Source organism: Falco rusticolus, chromosome 5 (genome assembly GCF_015220075.1).
Source record: "Falco rusticolus isolate bFalRus1 chromosome 5, bFalRus1.pri, whole genome shotgun sequence".
In the NCBI taxonomy this organism is placed as follows: Eukaryota; Metazoa; Chordata; class Aves; order Falconiformes; family Falconidae; genus Falco; species Falco rusticolus.
In genome coordinates this window covers 56,731,813-56,754,745 of record NC_051191.1, presented here as the reverse complement: position 1 = coordinate 56,754,745, position 22,933 = coordinate 56,731,813, and the positions used below count along the sequence as shown (strand labels likewise).

The 22,933-nt window shown below is 44.6% G+C and overlaps 1 protein-coding gene across 1 annotated transcript in view; it reads left to right on the top strand.

Moving 5' to 3' along the window:
* Positions 1 to 1,450: 1,450 nt before the first annotated feature.
* CACNA1I (calcium voltage-gated channel subunit alpha1 I) overlaps positions 1,451 to 22,933 on the top strand; it is a 92,028-nt gene continuing 70,545 nt past the window's right edge. Inside the window, exons 1-3 of the mRNA XM_037390312.1 lie at positions 1,451 to 1,543; positions 2,536 to 2,669; positions 20,428 to 20,525. Coding sequence (XP_037246209.1) covers positions 1,451 to 1,543; positions 2,536 to 2,669; positions 20,428 to 20,525 — 325 coding nt within the window. The remainder of the gene's footprint in view (positions 1,544 to 2,535; positions 2,670 to 20,427; positions 20,526 to 22,933) is intronic.

Below are 22,933 nucleotides of genomic sequence, written 5' to 3'. Positions count from 1 at the left end.
CTGTCAGAGAATGAGCACGGAAGAGTTGCTTAGAATGAACCATAGATGTTGAGTGTCTTTCAGAAGTGACCAGAGATACAGGCCACCGATTTGGAATCATTTCTGCAAGGACTGAAAATGGGTGCACTCAGTGGGTTGTATTTTAAATGGATTTAAATTTTAATTTCTTGGCTCTGTTATTTTAATTATTTTTTTAAATTGTCTGAAAATGGAAACTGAGCAGATATGTTTTTTGCGATGTGTGTTAAAATACCCAAAAAGGATGGTTCTGTTAGAGGCTGGAGGTCCATTCTCATGAGATCTACATCACTGCTTTGCAATGTGAACTCTGTAAAGATATCATAGAAACATCCCTACTTTTAGAGCTAAAATACTGTAAATGAATTCTTGGATAAGTATGTATCAGGTCTTAAGACTCCTTCAGGAGGAGAGGGATGGTGAAGAGGAGGCAGGTAGAGGCTGTGGACAGCACAGGGAAGGACACACAAATACACCATTTTCATCCTGTTCTGTAATACATAAATAAAGTAGCACTTGATGGAATTAGAAAGCAAAGAATTAGAGAATAAATAGGAGGAAACAATTTTGAATATAAAGTATAATTAGCCAATGTAGCTCACGGCTGCCAACTATTATCGAAGCAGATATTTTAGTAAGATTATCAACAAAGGATTCAAATGAATAAGCAAAGCATCTGCAGGGACACCAATGTAGCTGTGAAAACAATTACAGGGGCTATCAATCCTCATGCTGTAGGGTATAAACAGATCATCAGCTGGGGTCAGAAATGCAGTTTTCCCCCATGGTTACTGAATAACTTAATTAGGCACATTGTGGAGTTTCATCCAGTATGGGTCACTGCTGGAAGCAGAATAACAGATTAGATGGACCATTGACCTGTTCTAATATGGCAACTCTTTATCTCCAAGTTCCTGTAGGAAGGGAAGAGGGAGACTTCTAGCTTTGTGCTGTATCCCTTTCCTAGAAGGGCAGTAATCACTAGGCTCACATAGATTTGACTGTCTGTTTTGATTTAGATCCCCAGATCATAGACATCTGTGCTAGATTTGGGTATAGTCCACCATGGAAAGTCTCTTCCGTGTGTTTGGAAGAGTCAGTAAACTGACAAGGGAAGGGACTCAGCAAACCAACAGGAGAGGAGTGAGCATGTGCTTAGCTATGGGAATAATTTGACTTTATAAATACCATAGGTGTTTGTGTTACCTCTGCTTCCTTCTTTTCAAAAGAGTTTTGGCTTAATCAAGAAGTGGAGTAGAGAGGAACTGAGGGGGGGAAAACATAAGAATGTAATAAATCGGCTTACTAGCAGTTGTTATTTCCCTTAATGTTCCTATTTTGTCACCCCGAGCCTAGAGGAAGCTTATCTCAGACATGATGGTTTTACAGAAATTTTCCTTGACTCTTTTCCACGTGGTTTGAGTGTGTCAGCATGATGGTGATTTTGTTAAACTGCGTTACCCTGGGGATGTACCAGCCATGTGAGGATATGGACTGCCTTTCTGACAGGTGTAAAATCTTGCAGGTAAGCAGACTTCCTTCTTGTTGTGATGGTGCCTCAGTCCAAGTCACAAATTTTCATGCATGCTTTCCTTCAGCATGTGGGCAACACCTTCCTAGACAGATTGGCAAGAATGTCCCTGGCAGTAAGCGATCCTGTTGTAAAATGGCAGGAGTTTGCTTTCGGGAGGGGAATGGGGTGAGGGATAGATAATGAATTAGGTCTACTTGTGACCCTGCAATACAGACCAGTTGTTAGCCTTCCTGATCCGGTGCATAAGCAGGCATTTCCTGATATAGACAGCTACAACATACATAGCTCAGAGAAATAATTAAGGTTACAATATCCAGGCAGGAGAGAATAACAGCCTCCCAATGCATTCAGTACTCGGGACAGTAAGAGTACTAAGTCTTCAGGTAATGTTGCATTCAGGATGCCCAAAGGGAGAAGAAACAAAAGGTATGCCAAGAAGAGCCATGGGGACGTCCAGCCTATGAATGCACTAGCTGTGCTTGCTGCTTCCCCGAAGAGAAGGTGACAGTAAATGTCATCTGTAGTGTTGCTAAGGCTGTGACATTCAGATACCTGAAGCTTCCATCTGTGTTTGGTATGTGCAGCTCAAGGTGTATATGAAGCTGCACTATGTCCTTAGCTGAGCTGTTTGCAGCAGAGTGATGGGAAATCACTCCTGGGAGACCTTGGAAAGGGCACTGTTTCCCTGGCCAGGTTTGGGCCTGCTGGTGCTGAGCAAACACCTCCTTTTCAAGTACCTGTAAGGAGTCTCTGAGTCTACAGCGATATCTTCACCCATGGGGAAAAAACCAACTATAAAAGCTCCTTGCTTACTTGAGCAGCAGGAAGCTGTGATGCTAGGGCTGCATGGAAGAAGCTTTTCCAGCCCTGTCTCCAAGTAATTTTTCAGAAGTACTGAAATTTGTATTTACCTCACATTTTGTGTTTTAAAGTCCAAGGCTGAGAATGCTTATCAAATGTACTCTTGGGTTTCTGTTTGGCAGGTATTTGATGACTTCATCTTCATCTTCTTTGCTATGGAAATGGTCTTAAAGATGGTGGCCCTGGGGATCTTTGGCAAGAAGTGTTACCTTGGAGATACCTGGAATCGCCTGGATTTCTTCATTGTTATGGCTGGGTAGGTCGATGGTTTCTGGGATTATTTGTTCAGTGTTTGCTAGAGTCTTGCATGGAACAGAAATGATGTACCTGAGGGGAAGGTTTCCACGTTGGTGCTACTCCAGTACATCTGCTGAGCTGGAATCAGACTCCTTAGGGTTAGCAGTCTATGGAAGAAACATTAGACAATGTAGCTTGGCTCCCCAGCTCATGTGCAGCCATCTATCTTGCACAACTTCAGTGAAGGGTGTTATTTTGTACCAGCTGAAGAGCTAGCCTGGAACCTTTTTTTTTCCGGTTAAAATGTCTGAGTGGAACAGGTGTAACCTTTACCAGGACTAAGCTAGCTTTGTTTCCAGCAGCAGTGTTTCAAAGGTAGGAATGTAATTTTTGTTACTCTTTTTTTTGTCTTTGTATTGCACTGGCCTTACCCATGGTACTATTGGGACAAGTTGACATTTGAGCGTTTTTTACAACAAAGTTGCTATGGTGAAGCTCAGATTTCCCCTCTACGTGTATGAAGTGGAAAGCCTACCAGGATTTGTCTATTGAATCACAGCCAATGTCCATCTCCCCATCTCCAATGCCAGTGGGCATCTGCTTTTGTGAATTTGTCCATTTTCAATTAGATTGCCTTGTGGTATAGTTAATAAAAAAAAAAAAAAAAAAAGAAGGGTCAGAAATAAATACTTAATATTGCTGTTCTTACAGCAAACAAGTGAATGTCTGTTCGGAGAGAAACCCCAACTTTCTTCTTCCTTCCAGCAAGTAATTACCTGCATTTGCTGTCACCTGAAAGTGTGTGTATCACTGACTGAACCAGAGTGAGTTTGAGCTCACTTTGCAGAGTTTTCCTCTGTGGTGCAGCGCAACACTGTCTTTATATTTGCTTTTGACACAGTTCTATAGCAAGACTTGAAAGTCATTCTCTCTGGAAGGGTGTATAATTGTTTGCTTCTGGAGGGAGCAGAGATTTTCAAACTCAGTTCGGGAGTAAAAGTTGGAAGGCTGATTCTCAGCCAGCTTGTGCCTGAAAGGGGAACAGGCAGATGAAAGTTGTAGCTTTTTCTGAATTAACACAACGTGTGAGATGGGAAGACCTTTCTTGTGGCTGAGCCTGCTGTGATTAGCGTCTGATTTAAAATGGCCCGACATGGGGATTGTGAGTTCATTGGGAAAGGCTAAGTTAAAGCTCCTGACACGTGGTGGTGTCAGGTGCTAGCACAGACAATGCCAGATCATTGCCTGTGCTAGCCTGAGCTCCTGGTGGCAAAACTACTGGTGACTGGAGTCCCTACCACATCAGCCTTTGAGGAGGAAAGGGAAAAACAGGTGTGTTGTGTTTGGAAGGGGGACCTTGGAGCCCACAGTGCTCCTCCGTGTGGGTGATGTGCTGCAGTATGCTGGGAGGAAGGCTTTGCTCCAAGTGGGCACGGGATCATTGGTGTATGGGGTAAAAGGCTTGGGAACTGAGGGTTTTGCTCTGCTTAGTGTCCCTGCAAACATGGTATGTGGGTGACGTGATCCGGAGAGATGAAGAAATCGGTGGGGCAATGCTAAAAAATGAGAGTGAGCTCAAATGCTTACTCCATGCAGAAAATTAGTGAAATTCATCCTGCCTAGGTGAGAAGGGAGTAAACCCCATTTATATGTTTCCCTCAGTTGCTGTTGCTGGCAGAAATTTGAACAGAGAGTCTTTTGTGCATCTGATAGCAATACTAGGAAAAAAGCTCGTATCTGAATTCCTTTCAATGCCAAGGAGACTTAGAATCAACTCCTTAGATATGAAATAATCAGTGTGGAGGATTTTTCATTTCAGGTCCAAAACTGAAAGAAATTTGTTTCCTGATTTCTATACAATTTTCCTCATGAGGTGTCAGGCTGAAATGATAGTAATCTCATTAGAATATCTGATCTCAAAAGACTTCTGCTAAAGAAAGATTTTTTTCCATTTGGTTATATAGAACTAATGACTATATAATGTATTTTGAGTTACAAAAGCTTGTGGTTATTAATTCATTATTCTTTGAAATTCATTAAATTTGTCTGCGCTGTTTAAATCAAATCCAAGGCTCAAAATTGCCCTTACATACAGACTATAGGCTTTTACTTAACCTCAAATTTAAGCCCCAAGCTTTATCCTGATTGGTCCCACACCTGGATCTCAGCTTCACCTTACTCTGGGTCCAGATGCTGCCTTAGCCTGCTGACTACGAAAAGACATCCTGCATTAGATCTTGCATCTTTTCTCTATGCCAGTGAGTTAGATCGTGATCCAGAGGCTAATCAGTTTTCTCTAAGGGCCTTCTCCTTTTTCATGGTCCTGGACTGTCACTGCCTTTAAGGGAGGTCATAAATTTGGCTCTGAAGAAAACACCCATGATGTTGGGAAGTAATGCACTGCCTAAAAGATATGCAGCTTCGCTCCATTTCAACAATAAGGACTATACTTCCCAATCTCTGCTCTTCCCTTCTCCCTTTCCAAACAAACACCAACAGGGCAGCAAAAGTTGGAAGAATAAACTGTAGCTTGGAAAAGCAAAGTGCAGGCAAGGGACTGTTCTGTCGGGTGTTCCTAGGCAGCTGAGATACCTCCATCTGGCTTGCTGCATGACAGCATGTTTTATCAAAGAGCATAATGACTATTTGCTGCTATTGCCCCAGACGTGTCTTGGTTACATAAACCATGTATTCAGGCATTCATTCGTAGTTTTCTCCTCACTCCCTTGGAAAGCCAGAAGCTATAGTTTTAGTTAGATGAATTCCCTCATGTGCCCCTGCCCTGCTTGCCCCTGCTCCCCACGCAACCCAGCAGCTCAAGGAGGAAGACTCCATTGTCACTAAAAATGTTCAGTTTCCATGGCGATAGGAGCTGACATCACCAGAACTTTCTCCCCTTTCGCACACTCCCTCCCCCAACCACCTTCAACATGTTTTTTTTTCAGAAAGGATTAGAAAAAAATCAAAACAACAGTCCTAAGTCAATGCTGTCCTTCATTGTTTCCCTCGGAGCTCCTAAAACCAAGCGAGGTAATTTGGGTTGAAGAATGCTGATGCCCTTGTGCACACAAGCAACCAGCGCTGCAGATTCAGCTTGCCGATGCTTCATTTCCCAACTGCTTGCTGGCAACAGGAGGTTGCAGGTTCCCAGACATTTCAAGCAGACTGTGCTCATCACCAGCTGTCCTGGTGGGAGTCCCTCTTCCCCTGTGTTTGTGATTAGGTCTTGTCTGTCATCATGTTTCCCACAGTGATGGGTGCATTTAGAGAGCTCGATCTGAGGCAACTTCAGAGGGCAGCATCCTAAAGTTGAGAGCCTACTACGTTTTGAAAGTTGAGATAATGTGAACACTAATCATATTGGAAATGTCAGCCAGTATCTATACGTGCATTAATTTTGGAGAAGAGTCACTTATTTCTGGGCTAGCGCTCATGTATTTTTTAAGCCAGGCAGTTCTCTAGCAAAAAAAGAGAAAAAAGAGTAAGCAGTTTCTCCTGCTCACTCTGCTCGGTGAGACAGCTTCGTTCACATGTGGTTGGAGATGATGCCACTGCCCTTTTCTGAAGGGAGATGTCCCTTTACATGACTGTCCTGAGTATCCCCATGCAAGGAGTGACTTCATGCAACCTGCCTGGCCTTGGGGACATTCATTCAACCGAGTGGTGGTTCTGCCTCCCTTAAGCCATGGGCTGTAATTAAAAATCTGTGGTGGGAATTATGTCTGTCTCTGCCCTCTTCTGTGGCATCCCCATGACATGTTCTGGTATGCAACTTAGCAGGGAGGTAGGTTAAGGGGGAGAAGGCTTCACTATGTGGCTGGGGGATGATTGTGATTACAAGTGTGTGCCCAAAATACGTCCCAAATCTTTCCTTAACTGCTTGCTGGTTGGAGTCCAATGGCTGAGGAGAAGGCTGGTCTGTCTTTCAGAGGATGCCTCATCTTTGCCCCTCTCCATTATCACACTGGAGCTTGCCACGTAGGATTTCCTAAACTGTGGTTGAATCCCATCCTGACCTTGCCTTTGAGAGGAATGGCATGACTTGTATGTTTTGGCATTTTGAAATATACTTGCAGTGTTTTTTAATAGCTTTTAAAAGTGGTGGACATCAGAACAAGACTCAGCACTCTGTAGCTGCTTCAGTGCAGTTGTGGTTTAACCCTGGCTGGCAACCAAGCCCCACGCAGCCACTCACTCACTCCCCCTCACCCAGAGGGATGGGGAGGAGAATCAGAAAGGACTGTAGAACTCAGGGGTTGAGATAAGAACAATTTAATAGGTAAAGCAGAAGCCACGCACGCAAGCAAAGCAAAACAAGGAATTAATTTGCTACTTCCCATGGGCAGGCAGGTGCTCAGCCATCTCCAGGAAAGCCGGGCTCCGTCATGTGTAACAGTTACCTGGGAAGACAAATGCCGTAACGCCGGATGTCCCTCTGCCCCCTTCCTTCTTCTTTCCCCCAGTTTATATACTCAGCATGATGTCATATGGTATGGAATACCTCTTTGGCTAGTTCAAGTCACCTGTCCTGGCTGTGTCCCCTCCCAGTTTCCTGTGCCCCTCCAGCCCTCTCACTGGCAGGGCCCAAGAAACTGCAAAGTCCTTGACTTAGTATAAACATCACCCAGCAACAACTAAAAACATCAGTGTGTTGTCAACATTGTTCTCACATCAGAGCCAAAACACAGCACTGTACTAACTACTAAGAAGAAAACTAACTCTATCCCAGCTGAAACCAGGACAAATGTCTTCAGTGGTAATACTGTGTCTCTATTCCAGCCTGAAATTTTATACTTCTTACAGCCAAGCATTGCAGTAGCCAACCTAATCAATCACAACATCTCCCTATCAATTTATTCAGCTGCTTTCTCCATTGGTTCCAAGTTTGGTTGGTTGTTTTTTTTTTTCCTCTGTCGTCTCTTCTGATGAGAGAAAATCCTTTCCTATTAGTAGGAACAGCAAACTTTGTTCCCAGATATATGCTGTTCCATTTGTTCACACTGGAATACATATTGTTTGTATTTCCAAAGCAGTTCATACTGTTCTATATGGCTGACTTGTCCTCTTCATTTTGTTTCTGTTCTCCCCAAAATATGCTTCAATGGCAAAATCCATCAGTGATTCTTTTTTCTTTTTTTTTTTTTTTTTTTAATTTTCTGCCAGGTTGTGATAAATAAAGAACAGAGCAGCAAGAATTGTGCATTACAGAAGTACATCTGCTCATGAATGAGTCCCCATTTACTGTTGCATGTGAGGTTTATTACTTAGCCAGTTTTTCTCTAGCTAATGTATGTCATGATGATTTCATATCATTCCAGCCATATCAACATAATTACTTGTGTGAACCAGACTTGTAATCTCATACGAAATTATAGCACATTAGTTTGATGATGTCTATTTTTCCTTAAACCTGTGTTGATTATGGTTAATTTTATTATCCACCTTTAATCTGTAATCTATCAAAGCTGCATATCAGCAATTTCATTACTGTACTGTGATCAGCATCAGTCCAGTCAGCCTACTGAGATCACTGCATTTCTAAAGTACTGGCACAACATCAGAATTTCTTTGACCCTTGGATGCTTTCCCAGTTTTCTGAGACTAATCAAAAATCATCAGTACTGGTTCAGATCTTTTCTGGCCATCTCTTTTAAAACTCTTGGATATAAATTGTCCAGGCCTGCTTATCTTAGCATATTCCTATTTTGATAGGCACAGCTTAAAATACTTGATCACAGCTGGAGCTGAAACTAGCTCATTATCATCTATGGTACACATAGATCATCTGACCTTCCCCATATAACTTTTTTTAATTGAAGCTTTCTGCCTTTTTACACTATTTGTGACAATTCTGTTTTCTTGTTCCAGTGATTAACTTGTACCATTTTATGTCCTCCTTCTTAGAAATTTTCTACAATTTCCTTCTCCTAATTTATATTCATTGGTATTAACTTCCCCTCTCTTGCTATTACATCACTGCTTTTGCTTTCACTTATGTGGTACTATCTTTTTAGCCTATTCAGCTTTCTTGTCTCTATTGAAACTTCTTGGATACCTGATAAATATTCCTAAATACCACTTGATTGTCATCCACAGTTCATGAATCAAAGTCCTTATCCTGACTGGTTTGATGCATAGCTGTTTCTGTGTGTTTTCAACTTCATGAATATGGCCTCTTTAATCCAGCAAGTACATCTAGTAATGTTGATAACCTTACTTGATTTGTACATAACACACATATAATCAAGAGGTCTAGCTTTAAATTCTGTGATATAAAAAAACCCAACCCAGCACTTAATAGACAATCTCTGTATCTTCCATCTTTACATGCAATTTTCTTTGAGTTGTAGAGCACATCGCTGTACATGCTAGGAAACTGCAAGGAGATTTAGGTGTCTCCAAAACATGTTGCCCAAATTCAACTCTTGCAGATGGATAAGGAGAGGGTTTTTCCCCTGTGGATTACAGACCAACACCAAGACAGCTAGTCAGTCTGTTTTTTAGTGTGATCTGGGCACACCTAATCACGTTCATAGGTTCATAGATAATTCAGATTGGAAAGGAGCTTGTGAGGTCTCAGGTCCAATCTTCTTGTTCAAAGGGGAGTCAACAGCAAACTCAGATTAGGTTGCTGCTGAAAGTTGTCCAGTCCAGTCTTGAAAAACACCCCAGACAGAAACTGCACCACCTCTCTGTGCCCCAGCCCCACTACTGTTTTATATCTGTAACTAGTCTGAACCTCCCTTCCCTGCTTGGATTTTTGTCCATTGTGTCACAGGGCAAGTGCTCCAGCCCCCGAGCATCTTCATGACCCTGCACTGAAATTGTTCCAGTGTGTCAACATCTTTCTTGTACTGGGGGATGCAAAACTGAACGTGCTATTTGGTCTACCAAGTGCAAAGTAAAGGGGATAATCCCTTCCCTCATCTACTGGCTGCGCTCCTGTTGGTGCATCTTGGTACGCCATCAGCTTTCCTTGCATGGATGGTGTGTTGCCTACTGTCCCCCAGGAGCCCCAGGTCCTTTTCAGCAGAGCCACTACCTGTTAGCTCTTGGGCAGCAGCAGGTCAGGCCAGCACAGGTGCAGGACCTTGCATTTGTCTGTTGAATTTCATAAGGCTCCTGTCAGCCCATTTCTCTAGCCAGGATGAATTCTCTACTTTATGTGGCAGAAAATGAATCCATAAGTATTAATTTCCAAATTGTCACTGATTCTGTCCTAGAAAATGCCATTTCTGACAGCGTGTGCTACTTCCCCTCCCTTTCTGTCCACTTGAGGCTCCCTAGCTAGGTTAAAATCCTTGATTTTAATATTCCTTTCATGCAGATCTTCCCACCAGGCTTTTTTAACGCCATTTAGGCTGTTTATGCTCATAAAATGAACAATTCCTATTCTCTTTATTACTCAGGCCGCTGGCACTGGTGTGTAGACGATACATATTTCTCCTCTTTACATCTTTCAGTATCTTGATTAGTTTTGTTCTTGACATGGAGGCTCTGTAAGAATTAGCTTTTTTTTCCTAATCTCATCACTTTTCCCTTTGGTCTTTCATTTAACAATCTTCTGACTGGTCTATCTCTGTTCCTTGAAAAAATAATTCTTCTTCTAATGAAATGCTGGTTAATATTTTTACTTCTCCAGGGGTAGCCCAGTGCTCTGCAAGTCTCCTGCGCTATATGGCAGGCCAAGCCAGCAGTTTGTGACCGTATTCCTCTATTATCTCCTTTGTCTTTTGGCAAGGATGGGCCACCAAGCAGCTCAGCTGAATATTTCTTGTCTGTCTTCTTCAGAAATTGTCTAAAATCGGTGGCATATCATGATAAGAAAAATAATTTTAAAACATATCATCATGGGTAAGTATTGTCCTGGAAGTTTGAAACCTTCCCAAGTTTGCTTTTTTAGTCTCATTTCACATAGAGTATGGCAGCACAGCTGTCCCAATATCTTCATTTCTTTTCCAAAGCATCCTTTCTTATCTGAGTAGTTATGCAGCCTTTGGAGATTTTTTTTCTGGCATCTTTGTACAGCTGGAGATGCCTTCTTGGGCATGCCTGATGGCCCCTTAGATTGAGCAGAACATTTCTGCTTGCTTCCTGTGCCTTTTGGCTAGTAACTTCTTCAGGAGCACTTTATGCAGCTTCCACACTGGGAACCTGGAAAGTATTATTCTTTATTAACTAAGATTATTATTATTATGGTTTGTAACTTCTCTCTCTGATAGTTATCTACTGTCATTGATTTCTGCTTCCCATAATTCCTCAGATATCACATCCTTTCTTCCGTAACCCTGCAGCGATGCTGCTTCCTGAGTCCATCCATCCATCCAAGCTCTTTTCAAACCTGTGCAGCATCAGTGTGTGTGCAACAGACTCTCCCCTTAACACAAAGCTGCTGGTTTATACTTACACCGCCAAGTTCATCCCTCTGCATTTCAGCCCAGGAAAGGGGGCTGGCAGCTTTCTGAAGGAGGAGAGGTATCAGCCCCCCAGCCTCAAATACCCTCCTGTTCCCAGGAAACAAAATTGGCATCACGTGGTGCCCATCCATGCTGGGAAGATGCCACTTAGCCTGAAACACACCAGTTGGCCTTAATCTCGCAAGGCGGGAAGTGTGTTGCCAATCTTCTACTTTCTCTTTGCTTTTAATTAAATACGGTCCTTCAGGGACCTGGCCAGAATTTGCATAGTTATGACTTAAAAATCTCAGATCATTAAATACTTATTAGCAGCAGTGTAAACAGCAGAATGCTCAGAAAATCCTACTTAGCTAATCTTCAATGCCAAGTGAAAGTTTCTATGAAATTATGGCAAGTTAAAGAAAACTGTAATAAATACAGCAATTAGGTGTTTCAAGCAGTGATCAGATAAAGATGGAAACCAGCAAGCAGCAGGCTAAATAGTATCTTCACCAAAGGCAGAAATATCAGCAGCACAGCCCTCCCCCCCAACATGCACTCACTTTTTCCTCCTTAATGATACTAATTATTTCATTTGCTTTCTCCTAGTAAAACTATCCATAGATTTGCAACATATTGAAATGAAAGCAGTCATCAAAATGAAATGAATCACACCAGAGAAGAATCAAAATAAGGAGGCAGTGGTACCCTGCATGTGTTATGCGTAGTTCTCAATTATTGTCTCTGAATTCGTTTGCCTCCCTAAAAGCTAATTCCCTACCATGTGAATCTTTAGCTTTATTAAAGGGGGAAAAAAAAAAAAAAAAGGCAACACTAGCAGGCTCGCAGGACTGAAATGCAGACACCCTTTCTTTCTTTTATTTCTCTCCCCCCTCGTAAGCAATGAAATACAGAGCTCAGAGCCTGTGTTCAGACTCCTGGTTTTCAAAAGCGAGGCCCTGTCGCTCGTCTTCAGTCATCTGAGCTTGGCGAGTCCCTCTGGCTTTCTTATCACAGTGTGAAAACCTGCTTATGTCTTTTCATATCATGTCTCCAAAACTATTAAGAAACTCTGACTTTTCTCTTAGTACACAGTTTGGAGAGAAATCTGAGTGTTCAGGGGTGTGAAATAATCACATTCCAGGCAGCAAGGGACCAGTCTCATAGGCTCTGGAAGCTTTCAGCAGCTTTTGGTTGCAGAGCAATTAAGAAAAAAAAAAAAAAAAGGTAAAAAAAAATGTTTTTTACTGGGGGGGCAGTTGCAGGTTATTTTTTTAAGAATACTAAGCATCATAATTCTGGAGCTGACTGTTTAATTAGCAATTGATTTATCACTCCCTGAAGAAATGTCTTTTTACTAACAATTATAGCCTCTTTTTTTTTTTTTTTTAATAAAGGGGAAAAGAAGATGTAATTTTTGCAGTCTTCATTTTACTACCAATGGATATTTTTTTTTCTTCTATCTTTCAGCTTTTATGTTAGCAGAGAGTTGTCTTTTTGCAGCGTGATGAGCTCTAACTTTAAAAGAGATAAGCAGGACTACTTAGCTGAGTACACTGTGGCTTGCAGAGTAATATAGAAGCCTACTGTGTAACGTCAGGGCACATCCTATGCGATGTTATTGCATCCCTTTTACAGTAGTTGTTGAAAGGGGTTCAGCTCATCTGTTTAGGGTGCATTTTGAAGCCTGGCCTGGAGGCACTGAACTGTGCAAAATTTGTGCCTCCTGCATGGCTTGCTCTTCGAATATATATCAAGTGAGCTGATAGTGGATTCAGTGCTGGGGGCTGCCTGGCAGCCCTATGCCTTCTGCACCACGGAGCAATCTATGTCTATATAGCAAAAGATCAGGCCCAAATAACCTGTCAGTTGAGAGCCAGAGCATCTGTGAAGGCAACATTTTTAAGGAGGGGTCTACAGGTGACTGCAGCCCTGACATGGCTGGGAGCTGCATGTGCTTAGCCCAGACCCCACGTGGGCTGGTGTACCATGCGGTCTGAAATGCCTGCCCGTTCCCAATGCACTGGTAAAGGTTGTGCTGCCTTGCAGCTGTGGGCAAGTGAGGGAGGTGGGAGCACAGGCCACAACACAACTTTCTGAGCAGGGAAAAGGGGACACCTAGAAAGAGTCTTTAATTTCTGCCATAGCCCCTGGGACCTTTGGGGACAAGGAAGGATGTGGTTCCAGCTGTAGAGCAAAAAGGCTGGCATGGTGCAGAAATCTTAAAAAATAGGTCCTGCTCAGGAGCCCTGCAGTCCTGGGGCTGGCAAGTAGCCTGCTTGTATGCACTGTGTGTTTTTCCTCTCTGCTGGTATGTGTGTCCTGTAGCTGCAGACTTGAGGTGGAAGCAGTAGCTCTCCTGTCTTGTCGAGCATCTGGGCAGGCCTTGTCAAAATCTCCTGGCTCTGCTTCTGACATCTCCAGATGGGCTTGGGAAAGATCGGATTCATTCCTTAATGGTGCTTGCCTGCTTACAGCTTTCCTTGTGTGCAAGCTAGGGCACATCCAGCCTTAGCAAGGGCTGGCAAGAGGTGTCTTGAATGCCACATGTGTCCCATGCTCTAGCTGTTCAGCTGTGTGCTCTTCCTCCTGCCTCCTTGGTGTTGCTCCAGGGCTCATGGTCCCCCCTATCTAGGCAATCGTGGGCACCACAAAGTGGATTTTGCAGCCTGCCCTCCTCTTTTTTCCACACCACAGATTCAGTTGATAGAGAGCCCCTGGGGGAGCCTGGCCAGCCCTGTTCTCCATGTCCCCTGCCCACTGCTACACCTGTGACCAACAGAGGACCAGGACTGGGTGGATCTAGAATACACATGCTTTCCAATTTCCTTTCATCAGAACAGCTCATTAATATAAGAGGGGAGATACGGGATCACTGGACTACGTCGTCTAGTGAGAGGACTGGCTTTACTCCTTTGCATTGTAGCCACAGTCTTTGAAGCCAGAGCAGAGGCAGTGAGACCTTCCTTTCATTCTGGTGTGTACTACAGAGGTGGGAGGATTTAGGGGTAAATCAGTCTCCCATCACCACCCCACAAACTGCAGGTGGGAGATTTGAGCTGTGGGATGGCTCATACGTGGCTCACATATCAGGGGGATGGACACTTGGTAAATGGAGAGATGTCAGCTGTAAATTTTGGTGCTGGTATCTGAATTAGAAGTTCAGACAGGGAAAACTGGCAGACTTAGTCTTATATTTTCCCTGTGACTCCTATGTTCTGGATCTTCAAAGTGGTAGAAATTGCAGTTTGTGAAATTTGATGGCCGAATCAAGGAGCTGAGGACAGAAAGGCATATTCTTGTATGCAGAAGGCATTAGTAAAATTGCATCTAGTCGTGGTATAGGTAGGTCAGGCTTTAGACCCCTGGCACAGCTGAGATACTGAAGGAATTTGGAGCCGAGAGCAACCAATCTTCTGCCTTGGTCACCCCAGGTGCTCATAGATGCAAGGACCAAATAAAAGTCCAGAGGCAGGAAAAGATGCACTTTGTACAGAGACTCTTAGCAAGCCTGAAATTACAGCTAGGAAGTCACAGCCACAAAGTTTCTGGCTTCAGTGCCAAATCCAGATTTATATGACACAGAAATATGAATTGATTAGACTGCAGTTAATTAGCTTTCAATTGAAATCCCATATCAGAGAAGGGGAATTACCTTTTGAATTTGACAAAAAAATACTGGCTTCATGTCATAAGAAAAATACTGCCTTGGTATTTTTCATGAATGCTTCCAGAATGTATTTTAAATATTATTTCTTGGCTGCTGATTTTCAGCAAATAGAAATTCAGGAGCCAAGATTAGGGAATTTAATAAGTACTTAATAAAGGTGTAAAGAGATGTAAATATGAAGAACTAAATGGTAATATTTGAACTGTTTTAATCATGGATTTCATCAAATGTAATTGCAAGGAAGCTGCTAGGCAGGCATTGTACAAGTACATTGTCTTGAGTTACCTGTACAGCAAGATAAAATCTGAATTTTCTGGACTCTTTACATGGTTTTTCATATTCTCATTATGTCTGTTTTAAATAGTCTTAGTTTTTATTCCTCCATGCTGCTGGACAGTCTGCTCTCCTATGCCTGGCACAGGTCCACACTGGCTGTGCATTTCTGCTGTTGGGCAATGAGCATCACTCTTCTCTCCTGAGTTTCATTGCTGCTGGAGAAGTGAGAGTGCCAAGGCAGATCCAAGCCCACTCTCGAGCTCACAGGTGCAGAGGAACAATAGAAGTGCCAAGATGTAGCTGATGAAGCTATTCTGCTGTTGTAGAGACCTCATGAGCAGTGAAGGTTTGCAATGCTGGTGGTTTATGTGCCTCCTTGTCCCTGTGTGCTCACTGTCTGCTCCAGTGGCTTGGCATGGGATGGAGGTACACCAGACCAGTGTTTTCTGGTCTGTGCTAACAAATTGCTCACTTGTTCCCCACACTAGCTTGGACTTGTCTCAGTTAAACTCAAGGTCTCTTGTGTGTTCAGCTAAGCAGACTTACCTGGGCATAGGCTAATGTTTATTAGCAAGGCAGAAACTAAGTTGGAGGGGAAAGCAAGAAGGTGATGTGTAGGGAAAGGGACAAAAGGAATAAAGAGGAAGATGGAAAAGGAAAGAAAGGATTGAAAAGGGAATTGAAGGGTATGAAGCAAAGTGGGAAAAGGTAAAGGAAAGGCAAAGGGTGAACGAAAAAACTGGAAGTTAAGGAGGAAGATTAAAATGAGAGGTAGAAGTGTTGCAGGCAGGCATGAGTCAGAGGGGTGTAAAAAGACAGAGGGGATAGGGAGGAGGCGGGATACCTTGAGAGTGGGAAGGGAGGCAGAGCTCAAAGAGGCATTCCCTGCCAGGCATTCCCCCCTGCTTATGCAGAATGAACCCATGCATGCATCTAGTGCCCCTGTCCCATTTCCCACCCTGTCAGCGTTACCACCATGCATCAGCCTTGAGCTGTATGGCTTGGGGATGGTGTGTGCATCAATCCCCTCTCTTTCCAGAAGCATTTCATGTGGAAAGTTTTGAAGAAAATCTCTAGCAAGGGAAGAAGAATTACTGTATAAATTCAATTATCTTGACAGCTCAGTGCTCAAATTCCATCACAGATCAGGAGTTTCTCTCTGATTTAGCATAGTTCCAGCTTCCTAACCTGCCCCTGCACTTCCACCCACACCAGAGGACGCAAAATATTTTAGTGGTACCAGTAATGAGCTGCTGTTTCCCTTGGGAGAGATGCATTCCCTGCTGCTGTGTCATGATAAGGGGAAAAGACTGCTCACAACCAGGATAGGCTTCCCCCCCGCTATCCTAGACTTTGTCTGACTGCCCCTGGACCTTAAAGAAACTAAGGCTTTTACTTTTAAAGCAGCCAAAAAAGAGAGAAGAACTAGATGAAGGGCAGTCAAGTCATGGGGGCTACCCTTGTTCATGGCACTGAGCTGCTACAAAGCAAGGACAAAGAACCTGGAAAACTCCTGTAGTTCAATAAGGAGGCAACAATTTTGTACTGGCTTTAACATTTCTGTGCTCTTGGTTTGTGAACAGCCAGCAAACACACGGTTTTCCAGGTTGCTGGTGTGATAAAGATCCGAGCACCAAAGGCCTGAGAGTCCAAGTAGGCACTGTGCACCTAATCCACCATCGCAAGATTTTGAGACGCAGACATGAGAAAATGTGAACCTTCTGACATAAATATGCTGCCAGTTTCTGACTGATCAATTTTTGCAATGAGCCCTTCTGACTCTCTGTCAGCCTGTCACCACCTCCACATGTGGCAGCAGGAGATCAGGTGCAGCCCAAACCTAGAGAGTGTTAAGAGTACAGGATTTCCAGGCAGCGGGGAGCAGGGCTGGCTGGAGAAAGATAAGAGCAAAACCAGCTCGGCTGGCAATTCCTGAACAGCTGCAGATGCCCAGAGACTCCAGCAGAGTCACTTGAGATCTTATTTAATTAAAGAAAGGATGCAACATTTGGATTTGTCGGCTTTACCTACACAGAAAATGTTTGTACTTGTTAATTAATAGAGTATTATTTCACCTTGGTCGCATGTAGGCCATCATGATGTGCACATGCTACCCTTGTGCAAAGAGAAGTGTGAACATCAGTTGATGTTAAAGCCATCACTAGGAAAGGAAAGGCAAGGCAAGAACAAGTGGCCCTAATGCAAAAATTGCACTGGAATTGCATTGGAGATTTTTTGGATATGATTTATGCGACTACAACAGGCATAACTCATCTACAGGGATTTAAGTATCCTCGATGTGTCTCTGTTATTATAGCCAAGATCAGGAGACCTCAGGAAGAACCATAAGCAGAAGAGGTTTGCTAAGTGAGCTGAAGCCCTGGGGCCTGCTAGGGCTGAGCTCGCTTTTGTTAGAAGTTGCTCTCTGAAAAATTTAACAGTTGCCCTTCTATGACCCATCCTTGGGAACAGCCTGCTGTTTTCATTGGCAGAGTGATTGACTATTTGGTCTTTTTTTTTTCTTTTTCCCTAGCTAAACTGGAATGTAATCACAGCAAATCCGCAGCCACCGAGGGCTGCAGGAGGCTGGCTGGCAGGCTGGCTGTCTGAGCGGCACAGTCACAGTTGCAGCTACAGTAGCATTGGTCTTGCTCTGAAAGGACTGTGCTCGCTGCTTTGACGATTATTAGTTTTTTAGTAACACACAGGCTGTGCCACGTAGGTGACAAGCTCATGGTAGCTAGGGGAGAGCAGTGACGTGCACCTGGTTAAGGTTACACCCGTTGTAATGCCAGCAACATGGTTATAGCCACAGGAGGGACAAAACTCGAACAGTTTTGTAAACGGAGGTTCTATTTTTTAATGGATTTTATGTGGCTAAGTCTAAGAAAAGATGTCACTTCTGCCCGCTGGTTTCATCTCAGCCCTAGCCCTGTGCTGTTCCCCTGCGCTCAGTTACTGTGAGGGTCACAGCGTCCTGCAGGACTTCTCATTTGGTCGCTTGCAGTTCAGAAAAGACCACTTTTTGAAATAAGGTTATTTGCTTATTTAGCATCTGACAGAACATGTTTCAGGTTGTTCTGTCACTGCTCAAAAATATTTTTTTTGCCTTCAGAGGTCTAACCTCAGCCTAGTGCTCTAGGGGATGTGGGTTTTTTAGGAGAGGAAAGGAAGTTCTATGGGACTTCACCAAACTTGAAGACCTTCATGTTTCTGTGCTCATACCTACCCCCATAGCAGCATGCAGCGTCGGGACTTCTTCAGTCATGAAGCTGCTTCTATGTGTCAGGTCTCTGTGCTACAAAGAGATGTTAGCCCACACCCCTGGGGCCATACAGCCATGCCTATACAGTGCTTTGCCTTTAACCATAGTTCCAAAGTTTCAGCAGGTCTCTAATTCCGGAGCAACCACACACTGATGAGGCAATCTTGCTTTATGCTTTTGGAGCAAGGTTGATTAGTGCTTGCTGAAGGCTCTTTGCACTGTGTTCTTTAACACCATGCAGGTGTGTCCTTTGTGTGATGCCCTGTAGTCATGCCTGTGCCTTTGTATCTGTGTGCATTCTTCCTCCTTTCATACCCACTTCCCAGTTTCATCTGACTGGATCCTAAGCCTCTGTCTATTACTAATGTTTTCTGTAGGCTAGCTAAATATTGCTGTTTTGTTTGGCGTGGGGTTTTTTTGGGTGGCATTTTTTTTTTTTTAATATTTTGCTTATCTGCATGAAATCCTTCCTTTCTCCTTCTACAGTCAGTATATGTGGAACTGACAGCTCCAGGGAGGTAAATGAATGCCACAGAATTTCAGAGGAAGAATTATTTCATGCAATTACCCTAAAAGTGCATGAGAGAACAGAGTGAAAGGAATGAGGGAGAGAAAGAAAGAGAGCATGAGAGAGAATAATCACAACACTTTGACAAGTTTACCCCGTTGTATTTGAAAATCTATCACTTTGACAAGTCCCCTTTGTGAAAGGTGTAGACAGATGACTAGACATTTGCTCTTCAAGGTCCTTTTGAGTGAAGAAGGTAATCGATAGAAGGATCGGTCCATTTCATTTAAGTTTCACTCAGGTCCTCTCCCTGGTATTTCTTACAGACTGGCTGTACTACATTTCCCCCTCAGCATCTCACTTAAGCTCTCTTATTGACTCCTCAATGGTTCCTGGGCAGAGGGATTTGGGTGGACTTTAGATTACAGGACCATTGACTTCTAGATCTTTTAATATAAATTATGGTTTTGGTTTGAGAAGGGGTTCGGTAACAAAAGGCTGTGTTCCCTGATCCCTCGCCATTTCTTGAGCACGTTGAAAGACCAAGGAAAAAGGACCTTTTTGTAGCTTGATTATTCACATCTGAGAAGGGATTCAGGAGAAGCAGTTCCTGTCCTGATTCTGCTGCTGTTTCACCTGCCAAATTTGTCACCCTCTTGATCCCTCTGCACATCAGGGTCACTCCAGGGAAGCTGGTGACAACAGCCCATGTCTTCCTGGGGGCCTCACACACCTATGTTCGCTAAAATGCTTTGAGATCCTCAGGTGGGAATTGCTGGTCAGGCTAAATGGTTAGTATAATCCAGTTTCTCACCATGCTTTCCAAGAGGCAGGCAAGTTACTGGACATTTGCCGTACTGGGCAAGGAGGGGAATGCTGGGCTAAGGGATGCTGGGCCAGGTCACTTTTTTTACCTGCACCTGCTGCTCATGCAGCAAAGCCAATGCGTTAGTCATAGCTGGTTGCACTTTGGGGTGATTTAGGGAGCATGCTGTTGGGTTAGGAAAGCTAAGGTCTAGCATATGTCCTAAAATTAGGCTTTTCCCTTTTTGGTTGGTATCAGAAAGGAGTGATTCACAGTGGTGGGAGAAGCCTTCCCATCTAGAGGAACTAGTTACTGCTTTAAGTAGAGAGTTTGCTTCTAGATGAGGTAAAACAGGTTAGCTGCAGCCACCTCCAGGGACCTCATGCTGCACTATGAGACGAGGGGAACACAGGAAGCACCCCACTGTGCTGCTGCAAGTAACGCTTAGCAAAACCAGCTACACAGCCCCCCTCCTCCTGGTCTTGAGGGAAATGTCCACCGTGTGTGCGTGCTCTCGCCAGGAGTGCATGCTCCTTGTCGGGGCATCTTCACACAGCTACTTCCCCTCCTGACAGTCACAGCAGGTGAAGTGTTACCGCAGCTCCTGGCCTCCATCCATATGGCATGCTCTCACCACTCATTGCCTTGCTGTGGACAAGTTGCGTTTTCTGCCAAGGGAGCTGTGGGCTCTGGTCCTGCTCCCAGAGGGCTCCTGGAGACTTCAGCTTTGCTTCCCAAGATTCAGGCTTCACCCCGATGAGTTCCAGAAACACTTCAAGGAAGAAATGATGACTCTGTAGCTGAAACCATAATTTTGGATTCTTTTAAACTTTCTTTTTCTCTCTCCCTTTCTACAGGATGGTGGAGTACTCTCTGGATCTCCAAAACATTAACTTATCTGCAATCCGTACTGTCCGTGTCCTGAGACCCCTGAAAGCTATCAACCGTGTGCCTAGTAAGTCATGCTTTCCTCTCACACCTGCTTAGCTTGGGTTGTGGGGAGTACGTGATCAGTAAGGCTGTGTGCGGGTGTTCTCTAGGCAGGGTTCAAGTGCAGACTGAGTGGAGGCTGCTGCATGGTGTGTGCAGGCTTTTTCCCATTGTGGGGCCAAGAGGTGTCATTGGATGGGCAGGAAAACTACAGTCTCCCAGCATATCTGCCCTAGTTATCCTTTGTGCAGGGGCAAGCTGATGGTTCAGCAGCTGAAGCTGAACAATGTGCAGTAGAGGAAAGGGTTTTTTTTCTCACTCTTACTGAAGGACAACGCAGGTTTGATAAAGTCTGCAGCCTGAAAAAGGTGTGTGTGTGAGATCTGGAGAGGGGTGAGCTGAGGGAAGCAGGGAGAATTGGTTTGCTCAGGCTTTCACACACTCTTCCAGATCCTCTCTGAAAAATTTTCACGCCGTTACAGCTTAGGGGCATGTAGCACCAGCTATTCTTTCTCTCCTCCTCACCCTGTGCTTTGTACTCTTGTCTTTTGTGCCAGCTGTTTCCCCTGTGAGCTGGTGTGTGTGTATGAGCAGGACTGAGCGCTGCTGGGCACAGGGCTCCGCCTGAGCCTGGATGTGTCAGCAGCCGAACTGTGCTTACTGGTGCCATTCAGGTCTGAGATGCAGTCCCCAGCTCAGGTCTGCAGGCAAACCAGAGGGGTGTTGCAGCCCTGGGGCATGTGCCACACACACACACTGCTCCCATAGTGGAAGTGGCTCCTCCATAACCTTCACTTCCTTCCTTCCCAGAAGATGGGGACAAGACCAGCCTCTTCGCCGTGCTTTGCAGTTTTTATTGGTGCTGAACTGTTTCTTCCCTTCCTTTGCCTCTCCCCAGACACCCCCCACCCCCCTTCTCTCAAGTCAGTGTTGTTCTCCCTGCAGTCCTGGAGTGAGTAAGCAGGTGTTGCTGTTGTTACTTAACTGCAGGAGACATCGATGGAGGTGGGTCAGGCTTTGCAGTGGTTGCGTCCAGGTGGATGGAAGTGAACTGGTGGGCAGGTTGCATACCGTTGGTATCAGGGTGTTGCAAGAGCACTGAACTCGTCCCGCTGTGTCACTCTGTTTCTGCCTTCCCTGTGCAAAGGCAGCAGCTGCCACATGCAGCCCTGTGAGACTTCAGGCATTTCTTCTGCCTTGCAGAATGGCAGAAAGTCTCTTTGCTGTTCCCCATAATCTCCCTAATCAGTCTGTCTGCAGTGGCTAAGACCTTGCCAGAGCTCTCCTGATCCTTTTCTCAAGCTCACATACTGCTTTTTCTTTTCCAGATCTGAGGAAGTTTGCACAGGCAATCTCCCCAGTCTACATCATATGTTTTCCTTGCGTCAAGGTCACTTTCACGATGCCAGCTATTTCTTGAACATGCTATGGAGGAAGATTTCTGGGTCTCTGGCTCCATGCCCGTCTAGAAAGGGGTCTTGAGTAAATGAAAGTAGGGCAACAGGACAAGTGTAATGGTTTTAAACTGTAAGAGGGTAGATATACATTCAATATTAGAAAGAAATTCTTCACTGTGAGGGTGGTGAGGCACTGGAACAGGTTGCCCAGAGAAGCTGTGAATGCCCCCATCCCTGGCAGTCAAGGCCAGGCTGGATGGGGCTCTGAGCAACCTGGGCTAGTGGAAGGTGTCCCTGCCCATGGCAGGGGGGCTGGAACTAGATGATCGTTAAGGTCTCTTCCATCCCAAACCATTATATTATTCTGCGATAAAGGTGTGATGGAGGAACAGAGGCACAGTCCTGTGTGCCCAGCGTGGCAGGAGGGTGCCAGGCAGAGGAGCAGCTGGTTTGGGCACTGAGTGCCCCCGCTCAGGCAGATAACAGGTCCATCACAGCATGATAACGATGGGAGCCAAGAACAACTTTTTGGCTATCAACTGTCAGCTAAACAACTACCCCAGCCTGTCTCCATCTCTCTGGTCCTTCTCCAGAGAGGAGAGAGCTGGGACCCAGTTACGGTTCTGGCTGTGGACATGCACAGCAGTGGTGGTGGGGCATCTCTTCGGTCAGGAGGTGGCCCAGAGGTCATGCATGGCAGGCTCATCTCTTCCAGGCTGGCTGTGTGAGGGCAGTACCACCTTCACATTATGCAGCCCACTTTCCTCCCTGCTTCATAAGGAGTCCTGTGAGTCTGTGATCAAAGATGACTTTGAGGCTGATCTCTGTTATCAGGGTAGACTTAACCTTGGTGGTGAGTGGGAACATCTCAAATGATATCCAATTGACTCCTGCAGACATCTGTCATGCTAATTGCTGTACACCAGTGGTCAGGAGCAAAGTTTGACTGACAAAGTTGAGGCCTTGTTTTATTTGTTTATCTCCCAGAACAGCTGGAGTTACTCCCCCATCATCAGGAGCTGCCCCAGGGGGGCGG